The 20,075-nt window shown below is 45.0% G+C and overlaps 1 protein-coding gene across 5 annotated transcripts in view; it reads left to right on the top strand.

Annotated features, from left to right (window-relative positions):
* AXIN1 (axin 1) overlaps positions 1-20,075 on the top strand; it is a 77,715-nt gene that overhangs the window by 29,415 nt on the left and 28,225 nt on the right. For all 5 annotated transcript variants that reach the window (XM_053991932.1, XM_053991934.1, XM_053991930.1 and 2 more), the window contains exon 3: positions 16,382-16,522. In XM_053991932.1, coding sequence (XP_053847907.1) covers positions 16,382-16,522 — 141 coding nt within the window. The remainder of the gene's footprint in view (positions 1-16,381; positions 16,523-20,075) is intronic.

Raw genomic sequence — 20,075 nt, 5'->3', positions numbered from 1 at the left:
GACACAAAGACGATGTGGGAAGTGCTCTGCTGCTGCACGATCCCAGGAGAGCTGCAGCCATCCCAACAGTCTCTTTGGGCAGTCCCTAAGACAGAGGGATGAAAATCAACCTCTGTCTTAGCACAGTATGTCAGAGAGGGCTGCTCTCAGCAGTTGGCTGGCAGTGGTCCTCCACAAGCTATGTCCAAGCTGCAGGGAATCAGTATGCAGAGCAGTTGCTCCCTTTCCTTGGCACATTGTTTTTTAAGGACTCTAGGGTAGAGGGGATTAGACCCAAGTTCTTGGGGGAGGAGAATAGCCAGCAGGGGATGGCTGGTCATTTTTGTTCCTTTTGTAGCACAAACAATCTCTCCCTTACTACTCGTAGGGCTCATGAGTCTTTGTGATATTTATTTGGCTGAAAGATTTGGAGACCTCTGGTCTAGATAGCTCTCCAACTGAGGAGGGGAATTTAGGCACTTGTGATAGTGTGGCCAAAGAAATTACAATAAATATTTGGGAGATTTTAGTGTTGGCATTCATCAAGAATGGTTTAGTAGAACAAAATCTTTAGTGGAAAGGATGGAAGTCCAGCTGAAATGACAAAGATGTGCCTGGGCTGGCGTTGGCACATCTTCACACTTCAGGGATTAGAAGGAATTGTGTAATAGCAACATAATGATCTGCAGAATTGGCTCATTTAAACTTCAGCTGCTTTTGTTTAGGAGATGGACTTAAAATCTGAAACTGGGTCAAAATCTTTTCTTGCTCTAGAACTAAAAGTTCCACACCTTTTAGACTTAAGTTTGAAGAGCCCTCTCTCTTACTGCTGTTCAGCCAGCCCTCCTGGGCTGAATTTCAGCCAGACAGGTGACCTTGCCCTGCTAGTTCTTGTCACTTGGGGAAGTGGTGTTGATCAGGATCAGATTTGCTAGGTTCTGATGATCTCCAACACATCCTCTCCTGGTGATGGAATCATGATGCTTGGTTCCTCTTTAGGACTGATAGAAATGTCTTCTCTCTAAGGTGAGGAGCTGAGCAGGCACAGTTCTGGGGGTATATTCGGTCTCCTGGATTTTCTTGTTTACACAGAGTTTTGTCACTTTGTGAACTTGCCCTAAACTACCAGAGGGACAGAAATCTTCCTCAGCACTGGCATTCTCCCCAGAAATGAAGACCAAGTTGTTGAGAGCTGTTGTAGCCCTGTTTCTCCTCTGTTTGCAGCAGAAAACAAAATCCCCAAAACTTTTTTTTTTTTTTTTTTTTTTTTTTTTGTTTTTTTTGTTTTTAGTGCAACTGCATTTCTGGCAGTAGAAGAGGATTATTATTGCACATTCCAGGGTCAGCTTCTTGCAGACATACATGACCTTCTCATCTCCTGGGGTTGGCCCCAGTCAAGGAATTGTGCAGATATTTCTTTGCTCCAAAGTTCCCTAGCTTTTCCTAGATAATACAGCCTGCAGGGAGAAGGAGGGTTTGCAAGGTTAGTGTTAGAAATAGGTGCTTGGGGAAATCCTCTTTCTTACTTCTGGATAAAGCAGTGTGATAAATTACTCTGACCGCTCACCTGGACTGAGTTAGGCAATCCCACCAGGCAGTCACCCTGCTGTTCACAGGAAAGGAACAAAGAGATCCTGCACATGGAGAATCCATGGTACCAAGTCACCAACAGCAGAATTCATAAATTCCTTTATTATTTGCTACAAGCTGCAAATGCATCTGCAGAATACACAGATATGTGTTATCATCTCAAGCGAGGAGATGATGCCATTGAGTGTTAACAACACACACACACACACACACACACACCAGAGCAGCCTCTTCACTGCCTTACAGCGTGTTTTACATCACCCTCTGGATGTACACATAGCCCAGGAAGGTTATGTGAATAGTTGAATAAAAACCACTGGCAAATACTGTCCTCTCTTCCCTGGATGTGACAAAGTACCAGCAGCAAAGGTTGGCAGCAGTGTCACTTTGCTGTCACATCGTGTCACACAGGAGCCCCACCGCTGCAGCTGCAGAGTTGCAGGCTCAGACAGACATTGGTGTCACAAGCTTCTGCATGTTGTGATTAATTAATCTAGAGTTTTCATACATGGGTCCAGGGACGGGTGCTTTCATCAACTTTGTGATCAAAATGTGTGCCAAGGATATTATGAGTCATATTCCAGACTCACTCATAGTTTTGGAGAGGGGATTAATGGGGATGTTATAATATTGCTCATTGATGCTATAGGCAGAGCTGGCAGCAATGGCTGTAGTCGTGGTTGCCCAACATTCCCCATTATATAGAACTTTGTTGTAGTTGCTCGTATCTTTATCAGACTGTGTTGTTTGGTGTTCTGCCATGCTGAGATTATGCCTCAGGCTGAATTATTTTGGCAAATTTTAGTAAAAACAGAGAGGAAGGAAATTACATTGTTTTGTTCATGTCAGAGTCTTACAATTTACTTTACATTGATAACCTTCCAGTTTTCCCACTTTGAAGCAAGGGTTTGGCAAGTGGGTTGCTGGAGGTGGGAGGGATGCTGGCAGCTTGAACATGTATTTTGCCATCCGTGTGAGAATTTATTCAATATGACTGAACTGTAAGCTTGTGAAATGGCACAAGCTCCATAGAAGGTGGTTTAAAATTTTGGCAGTCAGAGTATCCAAAAAGTGTATTTACTGTGACGATGCTCATGGCTAAGACTTCAGAGACAGGAAACTGCAATTCCTGCTGCTGCTGATCATGGAGCCTTCAGCACTCATTGTTAGGTGAGCCAGCTCTCTTCTCACAGCCTCCAGAAAAAAAAAAGGCTTTTTATGCAGTGATGGGGAGGAGGTGAAGAGAGGGAGTTCCTCCAGCGGTAAGCAGGTGGTGTTGGGAGCTAGCAAGAGACAAACTGTACAGGGTGTTGGAACTGGAAAGGGGTTTTCCAATGCCTCCCAGAGCTTTTGGGTGCTGTAGCCAAAACTGCCTGTACTTCAGCCTTCTTGCTTTTTCCATGCATGGAGTGGCTTGAGCCAGAGGAGCCAACAGAGCAGGTAGGAAGGAAAGTGCACAGGACACCTGCATTGCCTCTTGTGTCATTGAAAGGCCCTGGAGTAGCAGAGACAGAAGATGTAAGCAGCAAAACAGAGATAGTTCTGTGCTGGCTTTTGCCAGAGAAATGCTGGAAGACAGCTCTTCTCCCTGGGAGAGAATCACTGTGTGTTCCTCAGCTTTCTGTCTGCTACTTGAGACCCAGATCAGACTTGCTGATATGCTGAGCATGCATCAAGGCAGAAGTCTTTAAAAATACTGAGTATTAGAGCCAGAGCATTTCAAATTGAGGACCCGCATCTTGAGAAAGTTGTGATAATTTCAGCATTGCAGTTGGCTTTTTGTGCATTAGAGAATAATGGCTTTTCCTCCCTCCAGAACAGCAGCACAAATAAATACAAGATACACTTGTGGAAATTGCCAAGAGGAATCTCCAGCAAAGCAAGTAATGCTGCACTCAATATAAGATTTGGGTGATGTTAAAGTACAAAGAGGGGGAAAAATAAGGATATGAATCCATTTATCCTATGCCTTCATCCTGCAGATGAAGTTCTGCAGAGAGGAGATGGTAAGTGATACATGAGCAGAAGAGATATGTTTTGAGCAGGAGATACATTTTTTTCCTACTTACAGATTGCTTTTTCCCTGCTGTTCTTAAGGAGAAAACATCTAGATCAATGATGCATTCCTGTAGTACCTACCTGGTCAGTGAAATTCTGTCTGTATGGTGTGGCCCATGTGCACTCAGTAACAGATGGTGGGTTTGTGTCACACAGATGGGCTCCAGTGTTTCACAGCTCTTGTGCTCCAGGCCATACACAGAAAACAGCCTTTCCCTTCATCTGTGGAATTTGATTTCTGGTTATGACACATGGGATGATTGCAATGTGGCAGTGGGTCAGACGAGCTCCAGTGCTCTGCTCCTGCTGTAGAAGAAAATGGTGTCAGCAACACATCGTGTCAACTGAGGGTGATCGTAGGCCCACACACTGCCATCCAAAATGCAGAATTAAACCAGGTCTCACCTCTAGGGCTACAAAAATGGGACTTTTGCAATGGTCCTGTGCTGTATTCAGTGTGTGGAGAGTTGTCAGCTGGAGCTGGAGCATTTGAAGTGATTGTGAGATCTTCTTTCCATGCAAGTTTTCTGCTGAGATCAGTTATTCAGAGCACTTAAGAGTCCCTCCACACTTCCCCATTTTCACTAATTATCAGTGTCTCTGGGGCCTCCCTCCCCTGTTGAATTTGGTTAGTTGTCAGCAAGTACCTTGTACTCAAAATTTCTGGAGGGATTAAAAAGGCATCAATGGAACACACAGAGTTTGCTCATCTAGCCTTGTGTCTTTAAGAAACTGAGGTAAAAATCAAGTACAGTCATCTTTTATCTGAACAGTGATTAATGTGTTTAGAACAAAAAGCACATTGCTTGCATTGTCACTTATTCTTCTTATGTGGAGCTGTCAACTGGTTTTAATTGTATAAAGATAAACAGGAATGGAACAAGGCTTCAAACAGTTCTTTTATAGCACTTGGAGTGGACGTGGTACTTCATATATACACCACAATAATGCATACCAGATGAAAAGATACTGTGGAATTTGTGCAATAAAGGTAAAAGCCCATATATCTGCCTGTTCCAGTGGATGAGAACCAAAACAGAAAAAATCTTGAAGGCAAAAATAACAACAAACCCCAGCACAGTTCTTGAAGTCAAGTTTCACTTGCTGTGAAGTGCCCCCAGGAAAAACAAGCACAGGATTTGCCCAAGCAGTGGCCAAACCTCATAAGGGGATGGACCACAAGTATCAACCTCCCAAAGATTTTAAGGAGTTTCACCTCCCCACAGGTCTGGAGTTTAGCTGGACCCTTTGGTATTGCTGTGTACCAGGAATGACCCTGTGAGCTCCTGTGAAATTTGCCTATGAGCACCTCTTTTATTTTTAATTTTTTCCCCCTCCCTTCCTCCTTCAGCTGATTTTCTCAACATTTTAATACATGTTTCAATGAGGTGAACTGGTTCTTGCACCTTGGATTATTTAGAATGCCTCTGGAGACGTGTCACCCTCAGCAGCAGAGCATGTCCAGCACACAATCTTGGAGTTACAGTCAAGGAATTCCCAGTAAACAGGGATCACTGACCTACCTGCCCTGGCTCCCTTTGGATTCTGGTCTCCTCCATCTTTCTCACTGCCCTGAAATTCTTTGCTCTTGGATTGCCAGTCAGACACAAAATTTAGATCCATTTGTAAAAGAACAGCCATGAGAAATAGGAAACTGAGTCCACTGACTTAATTCTTCCTTTTTAGCTATGACTTTGTGTGACCTCGATGCAGCGATTGATGGTTTGGCTTCCAGGTCTGGCTGGAGATGCAAGGTTTGGTGACTGTCCCAAAACTAGGACTGTGAAAGAATACTTCATGCTCACCATCTAAGGAAAAGTTACTTTAATCTTTGTTTAAAAGGAGGGCTGTTTGTAGCAGCTTCACAAGACTGTCTTCCCTCTGTATGTCTGTTTTCCAGGAACAACAGCAAGTTGTTTCCTGCTAGTCTGCTAAACTCTTAAAAAATAAATAAGTATCTCTAGAAAAGGAAATACTCTTTTTAACAGCATCTGTCTCCCTTAAACACAGTTTCTGTGTTTTATATTCCTTCTGGTGGTTGTTATTGCAGTTCTTCTGAGGGCTTGTCATTGCTGTCAACCTCTAATAGACCTTGTCAGAAGGACAACATGACTTAGTCCACCCTCGGCTTGCCCCAGCCCCTGCGTTATATCGGCCAGGTCGGCTTGAGCTCCCAGTAGAGACCAGGAGACTGAGTTAGGATTTATACTTTTGTTGTGATGCTGACATCTCTTCAGAGCTGAACAATAAATAATGGAGCAAGTTTAAAAGCTGTTTGCAGCTTGCCAGTATGTTGTTGTTGATACAGCCTGCCGTTTGTTAACATCCAACAAGTATCCTTTAATGACCCCATCTGGGGAGCCTGTGAGACTCCAGAGCGCTGCTAGAGAAGCTCTGTTTCGTGGTGTTGTGCTTCTGAGACCTACTTATCTGTCATGGTTGCAGTCAGCTGATGCTTATGAACTCTTGCTCATTATAAAGTACTGATTGGAGGCAGAAGTCTTCTGCAGGGGTACTTCTTTTCTGTCCCAATCTAACGGTCTCTTGACTTTAAACTTGATTGTGTTTCCTAGAGGGAAGTAAAGTTAAATAAGACTTTGCAGGAATTTTTAATGTGAAGGTATGAAACGTCTTTGTGAAGGTCTTTTGCTCGACTGACTTGTTTTTTCATGTGCTGCCAATATCTGATCCCACTTCTTGACCTTTAATATACACTGAGAGAGAAGATTAGGATGCTTCTAATCAGCTGAATCTCCCCTCTGGGAGCACTATTAAATCTTGACTCTCAGCTTTATCTCTGCCAGGTCTTGCCAGCCCTTCATGGTTTTGGTTTTGTTAACAGCTGAGGTCAGAGTTCATTCACCTCAAAGGTTCTTGTTCAATGGGGGAAGCTTCTTGGATCATTTCTGTAGGAGTTAAGACACCAGTGAGCAACTCTGCTTGGAGGCAGACCCCTTCTCTTCATGTGCCTTGTGAGCCAGACCTTAATCAGTGAAATAAAGTCTTTTATTTTGTGCAGGATTACTGCTAATTCTGCCCACCTCATCATTAGTAGGGCTTCGTCAAAGGTCTTCATGAGCAAAGCTGAGTGGTTTTGAGGTGCTAAGTTAGGTGCCTCATAGGCATTCAAAATACTGCCTCAGCTGGTTTCCTCTGCCATCCAAATTTGTAATTTCATTAAAATTCCAAGTTTGTTGGCAATGAATTGGTAACGAGTATTGAGTTTCATACCATTGTTTTGAGGGGAATTCAAGTGAGGCTAGCAAGTCTGTGGTCGTGCAGCTCAGCTTATGTTACACGGCCCAGTGGTACAGGCAAATGGTTTAATGTCAAAGCTGCAAGTAGTCCTTGTAAAACAGAGCCCCCCTGAGCTGCATATCTTCCCCTTTCATTTCAACCATCTGCAATACCACTGTTGTGATTGAAGTATTGGGAAATTTATCCCTGAAAGCAATACAACAATGGATAGCAGTGCTGGAGTTGATGCCCTCCTGAAAAACTTTGGTGGTCCAAGGAAGGACTGAGCACCCATGGTCTTATTTAGCCCTTGGATTCCAGTGGCTCCCATTCCCCAGTGTGGTCCGTGTACCTGTGGATGTCTCTGCCCTGTTGTACCTTTTTGAACACTCCAGAGACTCTGTAGGTATGTAGGAAGGCAGGGAATGATCTGGAGTCAATGGCCAAAGCTGGATGCTTTATTTCCATCCAAAAATTTACTCATTCTACAGACCTTGGTCTTAAAGTTACTGAACTTGCAGAGAAATCTGCTCGTAATTTCTTTCTTGTAAGCCCTTTCTCGTTGAGCAGAAATTTTGGCAAAGAAGAGTCAAGTCACTGGAGAATCCCCAGTTCTGCCTGGTTATACCAGGCCTCCTCAGATCTTTCCTTGGAACAAGCAAGCAAGAGGAAATACTTTCCATTTCAGAGAAGTGTGGACAAACAACGTTGCTTCAGACAGAGAAGAAAAGTGGCAGACGGAGTTACGGTGCTGAATCCTGCTGGCCAAAAGCATGCTCTTGCCTTTATTCAGTCATTCCTGGAACACAGTGTTCTTATTGTATTCCTCCTCACCCCGCTCAGTGCCTCTCCTCGGGCTCAGGGCTCGGAGATGCCCCAACCACGGTGCTGGCAGGTTTGGGGGAGTTAAAAAAAGCATCAAACACATCTCAGCAATGGAACCTCTCCCTCCTTGCCTGACGTTTGGTAAGCGTGTGTTCTGAAAACCTGGATCCCGTTAGAAACGTTCCTGCTGTCTGGAAAACAAAGTACTCGCTCGCCTGGTTTAGTCATTAAGTAAATTTGTGGTTTGGTTGAGACAAAAAATAATGAAGAAAAGCTGTTGAAATCCTGGGATTAATTTGATAGTTTGCAGGCAGTGGTGTTTTTAAGTGGAGCTGCTGCCTTCTTTATGTTGTGAGCAGACCCAGGTACAAACCTGGGCTTCCCTCTCTCCCTGTGCCTCAGAGCCAGGCATTTGGAAGTAATTTGTTCCACGAAGGCCCTCTCAGTGTGGGCGAGGGGGTTGCTCTGGGCCGGGAGCCGCCGTGCGTGGGTGTCGGCACAGCCGGGCCGCGGCTGGAATGCCGGGAGACGCTTTGGGCTGCCTGTTCCATCTGCAGAGGGAGCAGACCCCGGGCTGCAGGCAGGGATGGGTGGTCGCTGGCTTGGCATGACACGGAAGGCTCTGAACTGTCGGGAGGTTCACTGCTGTTATTCCATCTGTGACATGGTGGCCCCCTCTGGGAAGAATTGTTTCCTCTGGACCTCCTTTACATCTCCCAGCTGCCCTGCCGGCCTTCCCAGGGAAGCGAAATCATGGGGCTAAAAGCAGAGAGGCCCATGCAAAGACCCCCACAGCACTTTGCAAAGTGTTTTCCCTCTCCAGCAGCCCCAATTTACCTGGGACAGTCACCAAGGAAAGCAGAGAGCAGGGAGCTGGCACTGAAATGCTGTCTGAAATGCCTGCTCTGTGTGTTCATCCACTTAACCACACATATATATGTATATATATGAAATCACTTGTGTTAAACATAGATGTCATTTCAGTCTGAGAAGCCAATTAGCAGAGTGGAGAGCTCTTGCCAATCACCCTCTTGCTGAATTTTCCCCAGCTCTCAGTTTAAGCAGGGAAAAGGAGACTGCATTATCAGCCCTCTCTACCTGTGTCTGTGCTAGTGATCCTGGTGCCCCAGGGACAGCACATTTGGAGGGTCAAAAAATCAGGGATGAGGACTCAGGTCCCACTCGTTTCAGGGGTTAACATGCTTGGATGTTCAGCACATCCCTGCACGAGCTTGATTCTGTCCCTTCCAATAAAATAATAAAAACAGTTCTCCTGTGATGTGTTGCCTGGCAGAGGCCGGGACGTGGAGGTGAGTGTGGCTCGTGGGTGGCAGCAGTGTACTCTGGATATCCAAAATGCACACACACTGCTGGGGTTGCCCTTCTTTTGCAGCTTCTGAAGTCACTACAGCAGCTTTTGGATGGCTGATGCAGCCTGGCTGCTCTAAAGCAGTGAGGCTCTTGTTCAGTTGCAATAAATGCAGACAAATATCCTATATATTTTGTAGAAAATGTCCCTAATGTTGTCAGCCTTTCATGACAGATAAGGATTCATATGAATCATGTCATCATTTAAAAAAACAAACAAAACTACTCTGTTACGGTATAAGGTCAGGCTAATATATTGAAATTAATCTAGGAAGATAGCTGTTATTGTTAGATATGGAACAGAATGTTCTGCAACATTTGCTTTATTTCAGGAAGATGATCCAATTGTCCTGTTAATTGTTGTGCAGACATTGTGTTGCCCATTTTTTTTTCTTTTTCATTTTAATGAATATCTTGTGCTTTGAGCTATTAAATAAATGAGGTTTGTGGTCTTATTCTAGGGAAGACATGCATTGTTTTCAGGAAGGACTTGCTTTTATTGTTTGTCACACTCATATTTTTGCAGTTTTGATTTTAAATCTGTAACTAGAGGACAAAATCCTTTCTTACATTGGACTGATGAGTGAGCACAGCCTCGCCCTCCATTGGGAAGGAGGAGCTGGGAGGGCTGGTTTGGAGATGCAGTCAGATGAAATCTTGAGGGACTTGTTCTGCAGTTTCCTTGGAACACAGTGGTTTTATCCTGGTGTCTGAAAGCCTTTCCTAAGAAGGTTAGGGTGGTGATAGGGCAATACAGCCACAATATTTAGCCTATCTAATCCTTATTTGCCTCCTAAGGCAAACATTTTATTTCCTGTATTTCAACTTCCTTCCTAGAACCTCTCCCCCACCTTGCTGTATCCTATGATCTAAATTGCTGGTTGCAATTAATGCATCCACTGTACATTAGTCCTGCCTGAGAAGTAGCATGTCCTTGGTAGATGCAAAGGAGTTAGAAACTGGAAACTCAGTCTGTTAATCTTGGATTTAGCTTTTGTAACTGTGCTTTAATACTTCACAATAATTGCTGAAGTTCCCCATAAAATAATCTCCATGTAGTCCTAAAATGGAATTGAGTGCCTTAGAAGAAAAGAGAAGAAGAGCCCTTATCTGTACTTTTAGTTACATTTTTATTTATTTCCCTTCTTCCTCTGGTGTGGGAGGATGAATACGCAGGGAAGAAGATACAGATTTGCAAAGGCGCAAGGAGTGCTAAAGAGCGTCGTTTTTTTCATCAGCTTTTTAAAAGCCAGACTGTAATCATAAATTCCCTGATAGCTGGAGCATGCAGAAGTCGTCTTTAAGCCTACAAGTGACAGGCTGCTGTTGCTTTTCAAACTTCAGATTTCATTTTTTTGTAAGACACAACTTTGATCTGGTTCCTTTGTAATGCTCTGCAGAGCGCTGGGGCCGCTGCGCTCGCAGGCTGCAGAGCTGGAAGTGAACTTTCTTGGCAAGAGCCATCTGGAGACCTCAAAGAACAGATTAACTTGTCCAGAATTGATGTGATCTTTGAAGAAGCTGCCCTTGCCTGGAACACATGTGATTAGCCTGACATTGGCAGTGATAAAGTTGAGATGCACAGCGGTGTCTGAGTACCCAGAGTAATTGGGAAGAGTCTTAAGTGGAGCAACCCCAACAATCTGCAATCAGATTATCAGGTAAATCCCCAATTTTAACCTTTTGAGCCAACTTTGCATCTTTAGCGTAGATCAAATCCAGTCAGGGGTGAAGGTTTTCAGCTTTGTATCTTCATAGACTTTTTGTTCTTAGTTCCGAAATGTTCCTGTGATAATGATTTGGGAGAAGCTGTACGATGCAACTTCTGTGATAGCTGTTGGTACCACGGACTGGAAACAGACTTTTCTGTTCAGGTTGTGGATAAATGTAATCTTGTAAGTCAGACTCCGTGGTGGGTGCTGTTGTAATCCCTTGTTTAAAGGTGACCCTGATGCTGGGACACTCTTGTCAGCAACATGTTGTTTAGACATGCTGAAGGGATTTGCTTTGGCTCGGACATCATAAACCAAGATGTGCAGCTTTTAATTTGATTGACTGGTTATGATACTGAAATGTGGAACTGCATGAAGGATATAACAATCACCTGCTTGTTGGTAGATGTAAGTTTTGGAAGTAAGTGGCCAGCTGGAGACTCAGCAACCTGTGATTCTAGAAGGAGTTTTTGTTTCTTGGATGAAAGTAACTTTTTAAATTACTTTTTTTTTTCCCACTGAATAAATAGAACATGTCAAAATAATGAGCTGGAAGGATGTCTCAGCATTAGACTACATCCTCCCAGTCACAAATGCAAAATGACCAGAGACACCAAATAAGAGTAATGCTTAGTGCTGGTTTTCTGGAAATAGTCATCTTCAGAAACACAGGACTGCAAAAGTTTGAGCTAATTTTTCAGAAGTTGGTGTGAAAATGCAGGGTGGGAGCACAGAATGAGTAGTTGGGTCCCACTGAGCTGCAGCCCTGATGTGTGGTCTCAGGGCACCATCCTTCAGCCCAAAACACCACCCAGCAGAAGAGAAAAGGAGGAATTGTGTCCTGCTGTGAGGTTGCTCACCACAGTGCAGGAGGGAGGGCATCTCAGCTCCTCCACGTGCCATCGGCCGTGGTGAGACATCTGGAGTTTCTGCAGAGCCCATTTTGGGGTGTCCTTCTGTGGGACTTGCCAGCATCCCCAGAACTCCTGCAGCTCAGAACTTTCCAAGGTGACTCAAGAAGTCGGGATGGTTTTGCCATCTGGAAAATGGGATTTCTCCCATGTTGAAAATGAGCTGCTCACTAAAGCTGTGGTGACCAAAGCTTCGGACTATGGCATGGGAGGAAAACTTCTGCAAGAGCTGTTTAGGGAGAGTGCATTGGAGTTTTATGGCTGTCAGCTTCATGAGTTTTTATCTCTTTGATTTGCTAATACTGTGTCTCAAACAGCTGCTTCCTTGGTAGTGCAGGGGTTTGGAGGAGCTCCCCGTGCCACCAGGGATTTTGGAATTTCTGGGTCAGGCAGGTGGGGCACCCTTGCAAGAGGAGGCCTGCCGGGATTCTATCACAGCTTCAATTCTTTTCAGGAAAAAATTTCTTCGAGAAAATGTCAGTGCCATAAAAATTTAGTGCTGGAGCTGGAGAAGGTGGTAGCAATGAAAACTTTGGATTGATCACCTTCCCTGTTAAACTGGGAGCTGTTCCAGCCATGCTGGAACTGCTAGCTGGCTTGGGAGGACCATGTCTCTCAGACCTGCCAGTAGAGTGTTGCGCAACTTATTCCCTCCAGTGGAAATTCAAATTCTACAGAAATTAGTTGCCTAGAGGCCTTTCATCTTCAAGGAAGTTTTCTTCTTGCCTTAGTGGTTTTTTTTCCCATGCTTGATGAAGCACATCAGTGAAGGAGGTACATAACTGGTGAGAACCAAAGGGAGTGCCACTCGGATTTGGGTTTGGAGGCGGGATCAGTGAGCTCTTCCTCCCACTGTGGGTGCTGAAGGTGATGCAATTCTTCCCCAGAGCACACCAACCCTGGGATTTTTGCATAGAGCAGAGTAACATGTTTGGTAAAGGTTGGGGACTTTGCATCTTTGATTTAAAATTGAAACAGCCATTGGGGGAAGTTGTGTGAGGGAGACTGGGGTTCCCAGGCTGGAAGGAAAAGGATGCCCTTAGGGACTCAGGATGCAGTGAGAACTCCACTTAGAGTAACAGTATTGAAGAGGACCTCACCTCTCTGCTCGCTTACACTGACACTCCAAGATCTGCTGGTGCTGAGGTCCCAGGTGCTGGGTACTTAGTCAGAGGAGTGAAAAATCTGGAGATGGATGGGATGCAGCCAAGATAACACACAAAATAAACCCAGAACAGGTAGAAGGAAGCCTTAAGGGAATTCTTGCTGTGTTTCTACAGCAGTTTAGGCCCTTGTCAGCATTACCAGAATGTGCAGAGATCAGCGGAGAGCTTTATGCAAAGAAAAGGCAGCTGGTCAGGCTGACTTACTCAGGTCGCTGTGATCTCTGTTATAATTGTTCCCTATGTGATTATTTTGAGGGTTGAGCAACTGAGAGCTGCAGAAGAGACATGCAGCTTTATTTCTGCAATGTATGAAATGTTCTGTGTTAATTTCAAAAATGCTCATTGCTCTTTCTGTCTTAAAAAATGAAATAAAATTCTGGAAGGCTGCAGGAATTTTTGTGAAGTCTAACTTTAAATGTTCACCTTTCCTTTTATCACCCTTATCAGTGCATAGAGCTCGGTATGTGAGGTTTTTAGCTGACATTTCAAATCGCTCTGAGGGTGCCTGAATCCCTTTTAAAGCAGCCTCCCCTCCCAGATCAGAAGTGACCAGTTTTTTTTGTTAGACTCCATGTTCCTTTAATGTTTTCCTCCTAATAGATGTTGAAAGTGTTCTTCAGAGGCACGGCACAAAATATTCAAATAGTGATACGAGCCAGCTGAAGAGAGTTGTCAGGGAGAGAGAACATTAGGAGAAGGATTGAATACAGATGGATTCCTCAAAAGTAATGTAACCTGTTATGATTACTTTGAAATCCTATACCCTTTCCATCTCCTTACGCTTACCAAAAGTTTACATTTGCATTGATGTATTAGAGGCAGAGCTAAAACAGAAGTAATCCCTGTTGTATACATGCTTAAGTGTGTAATTTTAGCTAAATACAACAGTTGTGACCAAACCTGCATCCTCAGTGAGAAGACCACAGCCAGGGAGTGTTGTGGGAGAGCCCAGCCATTCCAGCTCCTCCAGAGGTGTCAGGGACCTCCCAGGACCCATCTTCTCACTCTTGGTTCTTTCAGCCATCACAGTTGCAGACCCAGCAACCCCTTCAGGTGCTCTCTGCTGCTCTGTCTTTGTATCAACAGATACAAAGGAGAAATTGATTGCCCTGTGCATTTTATTCTGTATATCTGAGTGCTTTCTTAGTATACTGCTAGAATAATCCATGCTTCTTGCAGAGAGTCCTGGCGAAAGGTCCACTAGAAGTTGGTGCTATATTTTAATTGGATTGTCCAAAAATCATCCTTGTCTTTGCCCTGAGGGAAGGCCTGAGCTATCCATCATTCCTGCCTCAATTTAAGAGGTTGTCTCAGCCTCCATCACACCGCTGTCATGTTGGATTTGACAGGAGGGTTGCACTGTACAGCACTCCTTTAATGTTCAGAACTGACCGTTCTGCACAGGTAGAATGGCTGAAGGGGGCTGGTAAAGTTTTCACTTATTATCCCTTGCTTTTTAGGGTGAACTTGTTCCAATTATTTCCAGTACTTGCCCTAGAAAGCTGTTCTGAAATCTGATGGAATATAGGAACGAGTTTGCTCCAGTGAACGTCTGCAGCGACTGACAGAAAGTTTGCAGGCTAGAAGGTGTCTGTGGTGACTTAACCATCCCAAGGCATCCCTGTGCTCATCCCCAACTTACTCTGTATTGTGCCTGAGCATGGAGAAACCTCACAAGGCTCCCTACTGTCAGTCATGAAAAGCCTCAGCTGACTCAAGTTTGAATGCTCTTTGCACCATTCTGAAACTATGCTAAGCTTCATCATCCAAGAAGAAATAGTTTGGAGTTTTGGTTGGTTTGTGGCACATAGAATAGTTTGATCTATCTGAGAGTAGGAGAGTAATTTGTTTCTAACTGACCCCATAATGGACCTGAAACAATAAGATTTTTCCTAGTGACCAGTGAATATCCATGACCCCTTGCATTACAAGGAAATTAGTTTGTATGCTGAAGACCCAAACAGCTGGTAAATAGGAGCTGGGTGAGCAATGCATTAGCTGAAGGTTGTAATCCTGTTCTGTTCAGGTTTTAAAATACTTTGGTAATGCTTCCATCCTGGTACACCATGTGCCATATTTTACATAGCAGCATACGAAAATCTCTGCCTTAAATGGGTTCTCTGCCAGTTCATGCACTGCCTGTCCTGCATTTATACTCCATACAGATATACACAAACTGCCAGCTTTACCCTTTGCTGGTGTCTTCCTCACCTCTGGTCCCTCCATCTGTGTGTTCCTTGTCTTGTCCAAATGTAAACTCATTGGGGCAGGGGCTGTTTTCCGTTGTCTGTAGGACTTTAACCACTGCAGTAGAACCAGAATCCCTTTTCTTGGCAGAACAGGGAAGCACACGTTGCATGAAGTGCCCTCCATGGAGGTGTTTGCAAAGGGCCCACGGCAAATCACATCCACCAGGTGCCGATTACTGAGTTACTAAATAAAGAATGATGCTGATGAACTTTGTGATCTGAACTCTGAAGAAGGACTCTGATTTTCAGAGCTTGGAAAACCAGGAATTCATCAGCTTCAAGATACCTTAAAAATGCTGCTCTTCATGCAGAGGGGCAGGCAGGGAGAGCAGGGGATTAAGTGCTCTTAGGTTTATGTGAACATTTCATCTTGTTCCTTCTTCTGGCGCATTACAAAATAACTTGCAGGAGAACAAGATGCCTGCATGGCCTGTCTGTCGTGCAGGGTGGCAGAGCTGGAGGCACATTTGCAGCAGTGGCTTTTCTATGCTGGTGGCAGAGCCAGCATGAAGGAATTCGTGCCTGCTTGGTTCATAGGCTGCTTCACCATCAGGTCCCTTCCTGAGCAAGGAACTTATTTCCCAGGTTAGCTCATGCAGGCAGCCTCCCTTCCTGACCTTTTGCTGAAGAGAAGGAGGCTGGCCTGCATGTGTACTTGCATAACAAGGCATGGGTTGTGTACAAATCTATCACAGATCCCTGAGCAGACTGGCCACTGGAAAAGCTGGTGTGATGAGGTGGTCCTTCCTGGTGGAATTTGCAAGTGTCTGATCTACCTCAGTGCAACACTGGAGGTTGTTTTTAGGTACAGTGCTATGAGCAATAGCTGTTTCTTGCTTCTCCTCCTTCCCTCTGCATACATATTGGAGGGATGTTAAAGTAAGCATAGAATGGGTGAGCTCTGCTACACATCCCTCCCTGTTGGAAGAGCATAATCCTAATTTGACTAAGAAAAATTCTGTCTTACTATGTAGGTATTGCTTTAGATGCTCATAGAATGACAGTGCTAAGCAGCTAGCCCATGGACTCCATAAACCCTGATGGAAACAGGACTTCTTCCATACAGTCTCCTTCCCTCCCTGATCTCTAACAGTGTCATCTTCATTACTCCATGAATTCCCTTTTTCTTCCAGTTATGAGTCAAATTGTTCATGGCTCTGTCAGTGCGACTTAGTGTGAGCACATCTTATTCTGAAGCTGGGGTTCCAGGCAGAGTCCTTCTGCCTGGTGATGCAGAGCATGGTCAAGGTTGTGTCCTTCTAACTTGACTCATTTTTCTCTCACAGGCATGGGTCGTGGAGAGAGCCTGTTAACCCCTACTATGTCAACACGGGCTATGCTTTGGCACCAGCCACCAGTGCCAACGACAGCGAGCAGCAGAGCATGTCCAGCGACGCCGACACCATGTCCCTGACAGACAGCAGCGTGTAAGTAACTGCTGGGGGACAGCCTCATGTGTCTTCAGCACTGCTGCTCATGGGTTGTTCTGCAAGAGAGGCTTGGCCACAGCTGGGGTGGGGGGTATGTCTGAATAGACCAGGGTCAAGATCATTCTCACTTTCTTTTCAGTTACTTTGTCACTGTGCAGGATACTCAGCCTTGCCAGTTTTGTGAACATTTGCAGCATAAAATATTTTTGAGCAATCTAAAATGGTGTGTGGTCAGAGCTTCTGCAATGTTTCTTAAGCCAGGTACAAGAATTGGTATTGTTGGATGACTTTGTAGTAACTGATTTGAGATAAATTATCTTCTGAATGTTAGACAGAGCCTTCTACTTACCTGGGTATTTCTCTTGAGATTTTATACTTCTTAATTTTCAGAATCACAGAATGGTTCAGGTTGGAAGAGACAACAGTGGGTTATCTGGTCCAACCTCCCTGCTCAAGCAGGGTCATCCTAGAGCAGATTTCACAGAATTGTGTCCAGATGGTTCTGAAACACCTCCAGTGAGGGAGACTCCACAGCCTCTCTGGACAATCTGTTCCAGTGCTCAGTCACTGCAGAGGGAAGAAGTTCTTCCTCATGTTCAGGTGGATCTTCATGGGCATCAGTTTCTGCCCATTGATGAGGTCCCTTCTCAGCCATCTCTTCTTGAGGCTAAACAGGCCCAGTTCCCTCAGCCTGTCCTCATAAGAGATGCTCCAGTCCCTTTGTTGCCCTCCTCTGGACTCACTCCAGGAGCTCTGTGTCTCTCTTGTCCTGAGGAGCTCAGAACTGGACACAGCACAGCAGATGGAGTAACAGCTCAGTCTGTGATTGCTCTGCAGTAGGATTTGTGACTGACCAGTTCTAGTTTGTCTGGTGACCACTGCACTTTAACACAACTTGTGCTAATAAGCCCCAGCCAAGTATATTTTCCCTGTCTCTCGTGACAGCACCCTGTATCTCACCCACGAGATGCCTTCCTTAAAGATGGTTTGCGAAGAAAGAAAAAAGGGGTTATGAGATTTTGTTGTGACTGCATCTCTGTGATAGGAAAAAAAAAGGATTTGGGGAAAAATATTCACTGTTTGGTCTGGTTTTTAGTAGTGCAAATGCAAAGTGTCTTTCTGTAGAGTAGAAACCCTTTGATTCTTCAGGCGAGAGATGACAGGTTTACAGAATTAGGAGAAGATTTTATTAATGGCAGTGCTGTAAACACAGAGTCCTCCAAGAGGCTCGTTTAGTGTCACTGTAAGTGTCTGCAGCTGTCAGACCTTGTTGGAGAAACTTTCCAGCCTGTGCCATGGATGCTGTTAATGGGTGCTGCCCCAGTTCCCCACCTGCCCAGAGTTCATACAGTGACACGGGGAGTGTGCAGCGTGGCCAGGGGGTTTCTGTGTCTATGGTGGTTGCCCTGCCTGAGCCAGTAGCTTGCTCATCTCTGGCTCCACGGAGGCTTGGGGCCACTCAGGAGCAGCTGTGAGTTCATTCTGCACCCTAGGACTTGCACATTATGCTCCAGTCCTGTTGTAAAATTGAGGAGGCAGACCTTGGCCAAAGGGGCCTGGGAGGAGGAGGATGCCCCCAGGACAGAACCCTGTGGACAACCGCTAATTAAAGGCTCCATTTGATAGAAATCCAGCTGCTCTGCCACATCCTTCTGCAGTTCTTCATATGCATCAATTTATATGGAGGAGTGCTCTGAAGCTAGCAGGAGTCTTGTAACTTCTTGTTATCAGGAGAGACAGATGTAAGAACTCTTCAAAATTAATTAGCTTTTAGCACTTCCTCTCCCACTGGTCCAGCGGGCTCATGGGGCTGTGCTGATGGTTATACCTGTGATAAGTTGTGATCATTTATGCCAGAGTTCTTCACCCTCCTAATTTTTATTTCACTAGCCACAGTTTGTTTTTTTCAGAGGAAGAATAATTTCTTACTGGCCATCCTGTGCTCCTTTTTCCTTTAGGCATTTTATCCCTCCTCTGCCCACCATAGGCTGCTTCTAGGGCTTTAATTACCACCAATATGTGCACTGCCTTCTGCTAATAACTAATCCAATCCTAGTGGTTCATTTTAAGTAAGTTTTGAACTTCATAAAGGGTGAGCCATTCTTTCTATGCCTCTCAGACTGCATCCATGCAGAATCCAAAATTGGGATTCTGGATGTACAGCCTTGACCTTTGGCTTACACAGATTCTGGGTGTTTTCAGCACTTGCTCTTCATTACATCTTTAAAATTCCAGCACCAGATTTTACTCGGATTTTACATGGCACTGCTGAACCTATCTGCCTTCTGAGTTTCAAAGGAATTTTTGTGGAATTGCTCAAGGCAGCAAAAATGAAGAACAAGCAGATGAAGTTAAAGAAGGGACTCCTGCTGCTTGACAAGACTTACATGTCTCAGTGCTTTGAATTTAGGCCTTCTCTGAGGAAAATGGCAATAAAAGCCTCCTTTGCTGATGAGTGAGGTTCTTCCCTCTGTGTGCTGTTTACACAAAGCAGTCACACTCAATAATGAAGAAATCTGGCTTCTGCTCCAAGGCAGCACGTGAATGAGGGGTGATCCAAGGCACAAGCCTCCATCAGACCCTCCATCAGAGGAAAATCTGTCTGGACAATTGCGATGAAAACACTGGCTAACTGAGGAATGCTAATAAACCAGGAGAGCAAAGCATGATCTTCAGTGCTGGCCAGCTCTGGCCAGTGGAGAAATCAGGCACAGAGCATTTGCTACACCAGTTCCCTTCCAAGCTTTAATGTTGGATTGATCCCAGCAATATGGGGTTTGGAAGTGGCTGTATACAAAGCCTTTAGCACAGACCTGAGCGATGCTCTGCCTGTCTCAGCTCCTGAGCTGGGGTGATTTTTTGGGAGCAGCCAGCTCACCAAACAGATTGTAAAACTGTGATGTTACAGGCACGCTTACCGAAAAGGCCAGCTTTCAACAGGATGTCTTTCCAAGCACTGTTAAATATTATTGTAATGGGTTGAATTTATATAATGAGTACGTTGTCAGTCCCTGTTGTTTGAGTAATTTGCTTTTTGAGTGGCTTAAAAAACATTGCTCTTAAATGCCTGCACTCCACTGATTATTTTTCAGTCTTCCTGTGTCATAGGAATTCCTCTGCCCTTGTAGGCAAAACAGCTCTGGAGCTCTCTGCTGAAACCTGTTTTTATAATCAGCAGGGCAGCTGTGTTGCTTTAGCTGGTTTGTGTGGAGGCAAGGTCTGGGGAGGACACAGTGAGAGGCTCTGGTGAGCACTGGCCCGGCAGTGCCGCAGCCGCAGGTGGGGTCGAGTCACTCACCGCTGGTGTTCAGTGCAGGGTCAGAGGTAAGTCAGGGATTTGGGGCTCTGCCTGCCCCGTGGGCTGCTCAGAGCCTGCCCCAGACTTGCAGCAGCATTTCCAGCACAGTCCTAAGCTGCTCTTGCTGTCTCAGATAACCCTTCTTGAGGATAGCATCTTCCCAAGTGGAGGAGGTGAGTCTGTGGGTGGGAGGGGTTGTCACAACAGAGATGCTTGAGGCAAGTTAAGGCAACTGTAGGTAGGAAGGCAGCA

Source organism: Vidua macroura, chromosome 16 (genome assembly GCF_024509145.1).
Source record: "Vidua macroura isolate BioBank_ID:100142 chromosome 16, ASM2450914v1, whole genome shotgun sequence".
In the NCBI taxonomy this organism is placed as follows: Eukaryota; Metazoa; Chordata; class Aves; order Passeriformes; family Viduidae; genus Vidua; species Vidua macroura.
This window is presented reverse-complemented; position numbering and strand designations above follow the sequence as displayed.